At 44.2% G+C, this 9,842-nt stretch overlaps 1 protein-coding gene across 1 annotated transcript in view; it reads right to left on the bottom strand.

Moving 5' to 3' along the window:
- Positions 1 to 9,842, bottom strand: part of BRWD1 (bromodomain and WD repeat domain containing 1) — a 120,359-nt gene that overhangs the window by 1,396 nt on the left and 109,121 nt on the right. The window contains 5 exon segments of the mRNA XM_077765488.1: positions 9 to 157; positions 159 to 309; positions 1,505 to 2,416; positions 6,831 to 6,995; positions 9,158 to 9,384. Coding sequence (XP_077621614.1) covers positions 9 to 157; positions 159 to 309; positions 1,505 to 2,416; positions 6,831 to 6,995; positions 9,158 to 9,384 — 1,604 coding nt within the window.

The following is a 9,842-nucleotide window of genomic DNA, read 5'->3' as shown; positions in this document are numbered from 1 at the left end:
CTCCCCGCTGCCTGCGGCCCCCTCCGAATCACTCCGCACCTTCGGGGACGACGAGGCACAGGCGGCTGCGGGCGGCTTCTTCCTCCCCGGTCGGCTTCTCGTGCACACGCTGCCCGAACTGCCTGCGTCTTCCGCATCGCTCATGAGCTTGATCTNAGGCGGTGCTGGCACTTCTTCGAGGAGTCCTGTGCGGTCCCGTTTTGGCTGTTGAGGACTTCTTAGTCACCTTTGAATTGCTGTCGGAGTCACTGGAGCAGACCCTTTTCCTGGAACCTTTTCTGCCTTGTCCATGGTCTTGTAACCCAGAATCTAAAAATTAAAAACGAGAAGGAGTCCTTTAATCTCTCAGAACATGTGTAAAGGACTCAACGTTTTAAACAAGAGAAGTCCAGGACGCCTACTAACTCGGAAGGAGGTCGGCACTGAAGGTGCTGGGCTGTCACGTGAGAGCAGTGACCTCGGTCCAGCCCCAGCACTGGCAGGAGCAGACCCCATTCCCAGCTGCAACCCCCCATGGCCACACACACAGCAGACACTGAAATAGTTTTTTTCCGGGAGCGCAGCCTGAACTCCCTTTACCTCGGCTCTAAGCTCCACAAGCTCATCACCTCCTCTCGGCCTCCCTGAAACGTTTTTTCACTTCACAAGTTGCAACCACACCAAATACCTTCCATCTAGCTTAGTTTCGACTGCCTCCTGCTCAAGGCTTCACCGGTCCCAACTTACTCAGAGCAAGATTTCACATGGGCGAGGGGGGGCTGTCACCTCTCCATGCCGCAGGGTGGCTGGGAGTTCAAGGGGCAGCGGCAGTACTACGCAGCCCACGAACGCTACGGGGACTGACCGGGTCCTTAAGCAGACAGCATGGAGGACAAGCCCCTGGTGCGCAGACGCTAGCTGCCACTGCCAGTCTTACCGCCACATCCCTCCCAGTGAACCAGTCCTGCCCTCCCGTCTCATCTTTTTTTTTTTTTAATGTTTTACTTATTTCTAGGAGAGAGAGAGAGAGACAGCGTGAGCAGGGGAGGGGCAGAGAGAAAGGGGGTCACAGACTCTGAAGCAGGCTCCAGGCTCCGAGCTGGCAGTCAGCACAGAGCCCGACGCGGGGCTCGAACCCACGAACCACGAGATCATGACCTAAGCGAAAGTCGGACGCTTAACCGACTGAGCCACCCAGGCGCCCCTCGTCTCATCTTCTTAACAGGTAAGGCCACAGCCTGTAAACATGCCTGCCTCTACTTTTTCGAAACCCACAGCCTGCACAAGTGGAATCTTCATTAGAAATGGCTGTGACGGCCACGGCTGCCTGCCACGTCAACAAAGATAAACGTACTGGACAACCAGTTACACACGCACACAGGCCATAAGGGGTGCTGGAGAATGCCCGGGGCGGACACAAAACAACCGGCAAGAGGAGTTTCATGGAAACACAAACACCATGTGCTGTAGGCGAGGAGGGCACTGAGGGTATACCGAGAAGCCAAGGCTACAGGCTTTGAATTACCTCTCACAAAACTGTTGAGTTTTTCTTTTGTTTTGTCATCATCTGAATCCAAATCAGTCTCAGATACATGATCTGAGAAACACTGGGGCCCAGCAATCGGTTCACACTTCAAACCCCCTCTGATCGGATTCGTATCCACTTCGTGACATCGGCCATCTTCTCCATCTTGCTCTTCGGATTCGGAGTCCTCAGAATCACTGAAGATCTTCGCTTTTTTAAGGAAAGTAAGACTCTTGCGTCCTGTGTTGTACTTCCTACCAGCATACTTTCTTGGTTCAGAATCTGCTTCCTCTTCTTCCTCGGAGATGCTTTTCGCCTTAAGTTTCTGCCCAGAGGTTGACGGACCAGCAGTCCTGTTCTGTACATTATCTGAATCGTGACTTTTAGAGTCTTCCTCAGAAGATTCTATCTTGAGAAATTTTGTTTTAGAAGTTGCTGGAGTATGCGACTTATAACCATTGGCCTGCCAGTTTTTTCGGGCCACTCGTAGGTCACTTTCTGACTCTGAATCCCCGTTTTCAGAGTCATTCACAGCATTCTGGGCAGCGTGAGAACTGGAAGATGGTGACGGTCGACTGCGATCTTTTAGCTCCTCTTCTTCAATTTCTGATTTTAAGCTCTGATCATCTTCAGAATTGTGTAATAACTTTTTTCTGGCCACAGCAGAAGCATTACGGTGAGGCAGCTTCCGGCCAGAACAGATGCTTTCAGAGCTGGAGTTCTCCTCCACGTCGCTCATCAGTTTTATCTTATTGGCAGCCACAGCAGCACACTTCCGTAGCACTTTCCGGGTATTTCCAGCCCTGGCTTTTAGACTCTCACCAGCCTCCAATGAATTATTATCCGAGTCACTTAAATAGACTCTCTTGCGAGTGGCTTTTCTGCCACATCCATTTTCTAAGGAAACTGGACCTAGAAATAAAGTAGCAATAAGATTAGGAAGGTGTTCCTTATTTCAACATTTTGTACTGAAGTTACTATTTCAGAACTGGTGTTCTCTATTTCTTAACCCCAAAATGGATTTCCTTTCTAAATCCAAAAAGTCCTAAATCTGGAACAGAACAGAGAGCCCAGAAATAAACCCATGCACATATGATCAATTAATTCACAACAAAAGAGGCAAGACTATATGATAGGGGAAAGCACATTTTCTTCAACAGTTTTGGGAAAACTGGATGGCCACATGTGAAAGAATAATGCGAGATTACTATCTTACACCATACACACAAAAATTAACACAAAATGGATAAAGACCTGAACATAAGACCTGAAACCATAAACCTCCTACAAGAAAATACAGGCTTGGTAAATAAGCTCTTTGACATTGATCTTGCCAAAGATTTTTTTGGATCTAACACGAAAATTAAAGACAACAAAACCAAAAATAAACAAGTGTGACTACCTCAAACTAAAAGCTTCTGCAAGGCAAAAGAAATCATCAACATGATAAAAAGGCAACTTACTGATAATGTGCAAATCATACATATAATTACCCAAAATATTTTTTTAAGATTTATGTATATATGTGTAATATTTTTTTAAATGTTTAGTTTTGAGAGAGAGAGAGAGAGAGAGAGAGCATGAGCAGGGGAGCGGCAGAGAGAGAGGGAGACACAGAATCCTAAGCAGGCTCCAGGCTCCAAGCTGTGAGCACACAGCCCAACACACGACTCGAACTCCATGGACCAAGAGATCATGACCTGAGCCAAAGTCGGACACTTAACCAACTGAGCCATCCGGGTGCCCGTTTATTTATTCTTGAGAGAAAGAGCACACGTGCTCACAAGCGGAAGAGAGGCAGAGTGAGAAAAAGGGAGACACAGGATCTGAGGCAGGCTCCAGGTTCTGAGTATGGAACCCAACGTGGGGCCCAAAGCCAGGGCATGACCTGAGCCAAAGTTGAGAGTCAGACGCTTAACTGACTGAGCCACCCAAGCACCCCACTAAGGCACTAATTTAAAGCGATATATGGACCCCAATTTTACTGCAGCATTATTTACAAAAGTCAAGATACAGAAACGACCTAAGCACCCATTAGTGGATGAACAGAAAACAAGATGTGGTGTATATCTATACAATGGAACATTATTCAGTCATAAAAAGGAATGGCATCTTGCCATCTGTGACAACATACATGGACCCTGACGGTGTTAACGCTAAGCAAACTAAGTCAACAGAGAAAGACAGAATACTGTATAATTTTACTTCTCTGTGGAATCTACCAAACAAAACAACTAAAACAAACCAAAAAAACCAAGCTCCCCAATACAGAGAACAGATTGGTGGAGGGAGGGGAGGTCAAAAGGTACAAACCTCCAGCTAGAAGTCATAGGGATGTAATGTACAACATGACGACCACAGTTAATAATACTCTGTTCCAGATTTGAAAGTTGCTAAGAGTAAGTCTTAAAGGTCCTCATCACAAGAAATAAAGAAAAATTGTTATAACTATGTATAGTGACTGACAGTAATTATACTTATCGTGATTATTTTGTAATGTAAACAAATATTAAATTATGTTCTACACCTAAAATATGTTATATGTCAATTATATCTCAATTTTCAAAAAACCTAAAGACATTTAATCACATGTAGATGCATTAAAAACAGTGAATCACACCATGCTTAGCTTATAGATTCTCTTGATACACATTCCTCCAAAGTCCCAACCACTGAGTCTCTTACCAGTTCTTCTTTGAGCAGCTCTGGTTCTGGTCACCCTGAGATTACTGCTTCTGGCCAGCCCACTACGTAAGGAAGATTCACGAGGTCTTGAACTCTCTTTGCTTTCCTCTGAACTATTCGAAGATGAAGATGAAGAGCTACCTAAGGAATCTTCCATTTCACTTTCTAAGAAAAATAAAGCATCAACAGTTCATCACGTACATTCTCATCTTCACACACAAGCAGTTCTATTTCATAACAACAGACTAAAAGCAGATTCTCAAGATACTCAAAAGAGATTATATTTGTAAAAACTGTTTCAAAGAACAGCTCATAGGGACGCCCGGCTCAGTTGGTTACGGTCCGACTCTTGATCTCGGCTCAGGTCATGATCTCACAGTTCAGGAGTTCAAGCCGTCCGTCAGGCTGTGGGCTGATAGCATGGAGCCTGCTTTGGATTCTGTCCCTCCCTCTCTCTGCCCCTTCCCCACAGTCTCTCATCTCAGTCTCAACAAAAATAAATTTAAAAAAAAACAGCTCATAAAAATTTGGTATTAAAAGCCACATCAACAGCATTCCAAATCAAGTTCGTTCTCTTTATTTCTGAAAGTAACACATTAATCCTGGGTTGGATTCAGAAAATACAGTTTGCATATTTGATAAACAAAGTCGCATCTAAGAGTGTCATTAGCTCCCCCCCACTTCCTGCTGTCCTATGGGACAAGTGATTCCTGTAGCTCCTGTAGGCAGGACGACCACTTTAAGTCCCACATGTCAGTGGACAGACTTTGAGCCTTTTCGCTGGTAAGCCCTGTCACCGCAAAGCGGCACCACATGCTTTAAGCTCAAGAAGGGTCATTTTTAAATGCCCAGCAAAGCGGGAGGGGGGAGATAGACACAACAAGGTAAACAATGTCAACAGTCAGTACAGCTCACTCCTTCCTACTACTCCCCTGCATGAGCGCATGCTCCCGTGTGAGGCACTGCACACGACACCANGGATTTCCTTTCTAAATCCAAAAAGTCCTAAATCTGGAACAGAACAGAGAGCCCAGAAATAAACCCATGCACATATGATCAATTAATTCACAACAAAAGAGGCAAGACTATATGATAGGGGAAAGCACATTTTCTTCAACAGTTTTGGGAAAACTGGATGGCCACATGTGAAAGAATAATGCGAGATTACTATCTTACACCATACACACAAAAATTAACACAAAATGGATAAAGACCTGAACATAAGACCTGAAACCATAAACCTCCTACAAGAAAATACAGGCTTGGTAAATAAGCTCTTTGACATTGATCTTGCCAAAGATTTTTTTGGATCTAACACGAAAATTAAAGACAACAAAACCAAAAATAAACAAGTGTGACTACCTCAAACTAAAAGCTTCTGCAAGGCAAAAGAAATCATCAACATGATAAAAAGGCAACTTACTGATAATGTGCAAATCATACATATAATTACCCAAAATATTTTTTTAAGATTTATGTATATATGTGTAATATTTTTTTAAATGTTTAGTTTTGAGAGAGAGAGAGAGAGAGAGAGAGCATGAGCAGGGGAGCGGCAGAGAGAGAGGGAGACACAGAATCCTAAGCAGGCTCCAGGCTCCAAGCTGTGAGCACACAGCCCAACACACGACTCGAACTCCATGGACCAAGAGATCATGACCTGAGCCAAAGTCGGACACTTAACCAACTGAGCCATCCGGGTGCCCGTTTATTTATTCTTGAGAGAAAGAGCACACGTGCTCACAAGCGGAAGAGAGGCAGAGTGAGAAAAAGGGAGACACAGGATCTGAGGCAGGCTCCAGGTTCTGAGTATGGAACCCAACGTGGGGCCCAAAGCCAGGGCATGACCTGAGCCAAAGTTGAGAGTCAGACGCTTAACTGACTGAGCCACCCAAGCACCCCACTAAGGCACTAATTTAAAGCGATATATGGACCCCAATTTTACTGCAGCATTATTTACAAAAGTCAAGATACAGAAACGACCTAAGCACCCATTAGTGGATGAACAGAAAACAAGATGTGGTGTATATCTATACAATGGAACATTATTCAGTCATAAAAAGGAATGGCATCTTGCCATCTGTGACAACATACATGGACCCTGACGGTGTTAACGCTAAGCAAACTAAGTCAACAGAGAAAGACAGAATACTGTATAATTTTACTTCTCTGTGGAATCTACCAAACAAAACAACTAAAACAAACCAAAAAAACCAAGCTCCCCAATACAGAGAACAGATTGGTGGAGGGAGGGGAGGTCAAAAGGTACAAACCTCCAGCTAGAAGTCATAGGGATGTAATGTACAACATGACGACCACAGTTAATAATACTCTGTTCCAGATTTGAAAGTTGCTAAGAGTAAGTCTTAAAGGTCCTCATCACAAGAAATAAAAATTGTTATAACTATGTATAGTGACGGACGGTAATTATACTTATCGTGATTATTTTGTAATGTAAACAAATATTAAATTATGTTCTACACCTAAAATATGTTATATGTCAATTATATCTCAATTTTCAAAAAACCTAAAGACATTTAATCACATGTAGATGCATTAAAAACAGTGAATCACACCATGCTTAGCTTATAGATTCTCTTGATACACATTCCTCCAAAGTCCCAACCACTGAGTCTCTTACCAGTTCTTCTTTGAGCAGCTCTGGTTCTGGTCACCCTGAGATTACTGCTTCTGGCCAGCCCACTACGTAAGGAAGATTCACGAGGTCTTGAACTCTCTTTGCTTTCCTCTGAACTATTCGAAGATGAAGATGAAGAGCTACCTAAGGAATCTTCCATTTCACTTTCTAAGAAAAATAAAGCATCAACAGTTCATCACGTACATTCTCATCTTCACACACAAGCAGTTCTATTTCATAACAACAGACTAAAAGCAGATTCTCAAGATACTCAAAAGAGATTATATTTGTAAAAACTGTTTCAAAGAACAGCTCATAGGGACGCCCGGCTCAGTTGGTTACGGTCCGACTCTTGATCTCGGCTCAGGTCATGATCTCACAGTTCAGGAGTTCAAGCCGTCCGTCAGGCTGTGGGCTGATAGCATGGAGCCTGCTTTGGATTCTGTCCCTCCCTCTCTCTGCCCCTTCCCCACAGTCTCTCATCTCAGTCTCAACAAAAATAAATTTAAAAAAAAACAGCTCATAAAAATTTGGTATTAAAAGCCACATCAACAGCATTCCAAATCAAGTTTGTTCTCTTTATTTCTGAAAGTAACACATTAATCCTGGGTTGGATTCAGAAAATACAGTTTGCATATTTGATAAACAAAGTCGCATCTAAGAGTGTCATTAGCTCCCCCCCACTTCCTGCTGTCCTATGGGACAAGTGATTCCTGTAGCTCCTGTAGGCAGGACGACCACTTTAAGTCCCACATGTCAGTGGACAGACTTTGAGCCTTTTCACTGGTAAGCCCTGTCACCGCAAAGCGGCACCACATGCTTTAAGCTCAAGAAGGGTCATTTTTAAATGCCCAGCAAAGCGGGAGGGGGGAGATAGACACAACAAGGTAAACAATGTCAACAGTCAGTACAGCTCACTCCTTCCTACTACTCCCCTGCATGAGCGCATGCTCCCGTGTGAGGCACTGCACACGACACCAAGCGTCCCATTCCTCTGTCTTACACACACGTCTGGAAGGAAAGCTTCGTGAAAAGGAGTAGGAGAGGCTGCCAAAAGACAAAATTTTGCTGCACAATACAACCCAACTCCGCGTTCAAGAAGGTGGCTGCGACAGAAGGGTGCCCGTCCCTGGGCAGTGTCACTTCCTGTGAAACTACTCTGCTGTGTGCCACTGACTACGGTCCTATCCCACTCCCCTCCCAGCACACTGGCTCCATTTCCAGACTCTTCCCCTTGCCTGCTTCCTACTGCCAAACTGACTGATCTTCCTGAAACAGTTCGTCATGTGATTTCCTTACTCATCAAGAGACCCAAATAGGTTATCCAAACCCTTCTGCCAGGCTTGCCGGTCTGTGTGATGTGTGGCCGCCTTCTACCCCTGTGAGGCCATACTGCCGTCGGAAGCTGCGAAGCCCCTCAGGGCAACGGGAGGACTCACATTGCGCAGCCTCACGCCCACAACACCGACCAAGGGTCAGGACCGTGGCAGTCCTACTACCAAATAGCAAGAATGTAAACAGTAGAGAAGTTACTAGGCCTTCCAGTTTCATAATCACATGATTACCATGCCTTTTTTAATTTAAAGAAAAACCACCAAAAGCATATTTTGCATACNGTGTGCCACTGACTACGGTCCTATCCCACTCCCCTCCCAGCACACTGGCTCCATTTCCAGACTCTTCCCCTTGCCTGCTTCCTACTGCCAAACTGACTGATCTTCCTGAAACAGTTCGTCATGTGATTTCCTTACTCATCAAGAGACCCAAATAGGTTATCCAAACCCTTCTGCCAGGCTTGCCCGTCTGTGTGATGTGTGGCCGCCTTCTACCCCTGTGAGGCCATACTGCCGTCGGAAGCTGCGAAGCCCCTCAGGGCAACGGGAGGACTCACATTGCGCAGCCTCACGCCCACAACACCGACCAAGGGTCAGGACCGTGGCAGTCCTACTACCAAATAGCAAGAATGTAAACAGTAGAGAAGTTACTAGGCCTTCCAGTTTCATAATCACATGATTACCATGCCTTTCTTTTTTAATTTAAAGAAAAACCACCAAAAGCATATTTTGCATAAAGTGTGATACTTGTTATCTCATTTTTTAAAATTTGTAAGATTCAAATTTGCACAGAACGTGGCTGCACCATTTGCAAAGAACAGCACTTATCAAACATATTTTAGCTGCTCCATATTTGCTACTTTTGACTCTTCCATTGAATTGTAGGTTCCTTAAACCTCAAAGCCAGTCTTCTTCGTTCCCTCCTCTGAACCCAGAGAAACAGCAGTGCTACACGCTCAAGTGTTAGACAGTTAGAGAACTATGTTCCCGTCTCACCAGATAACGTTGAGCCATTTTTCAGAGTGACAGGCCGAAGTCTTCTCATTCTTCCTGACGATCCTGCCGACTCTGAGGAGTCCTCAGAAGTCATGCCCGAGGAGACACTAGCGCTGGTCTTGTGGCCCGCAGCACAGGCAGCCCTCCCGGAGGGAGACTGGGCAGGAGCGCCCACCAGTTCAGCAGTCACTTTTGTCTGAGATTTTAACCGCTTCTGTTTGAGATTTCTGGTCAAAGACATGAACAAAGGAAAGAAAACTTAATTAAACAGAGAATGCCTGAATAGAAGTGTATTACTCCATAACCTGAGAAAAATTTTATGATCGAAACATTAAAATATTCTCTGTTAACATCTTATTCTGATATGGGTCACTACAGATATTCTTACTCTAAATTTGACATCATTTTGTTCCAAACTGGAATAATGAACAAATGACCCAAGTTACAGAAAATCACACAGAGTTGGCTAAGAGGAGCCAACATCTGTGTAATACAGGCATCTGCTCATATTACAAATCTGAGTCTCAATAAGAAACAACTTTCTGGTCTATTTACATGTATAGACATATACGTACAAGAGTATAGAAGAGGAGAAATCAACAAAACTTAACCAGAAAGAACAAAGGCAAAAAAAAAAAAAAAAAAAAAAAAAAATACAAAACAAGCTATTTTTTTCTAAACCCAA

This window comes from Crocuta crocuta, unplaced genomic scaffold (assembly GCF_008692635.1).
Source record: "Crocuta crocuta isolate KB4526 unplaced genomic scaffold, BGI_CrCroc_1.0 scaffold84, whole genome shotgun sequence".
Classification (NCBI taxonomy): Eukaryota; Metazoa; Chordata; class Mammalia; order Carnivora; family Hyaenidae; genus Crocuta; species Crocuta crocuta.
Note: the sequence above shows the minus strand (reverse complement) of the source record. Positions and strands in the feature narration are given on the sequence as shown.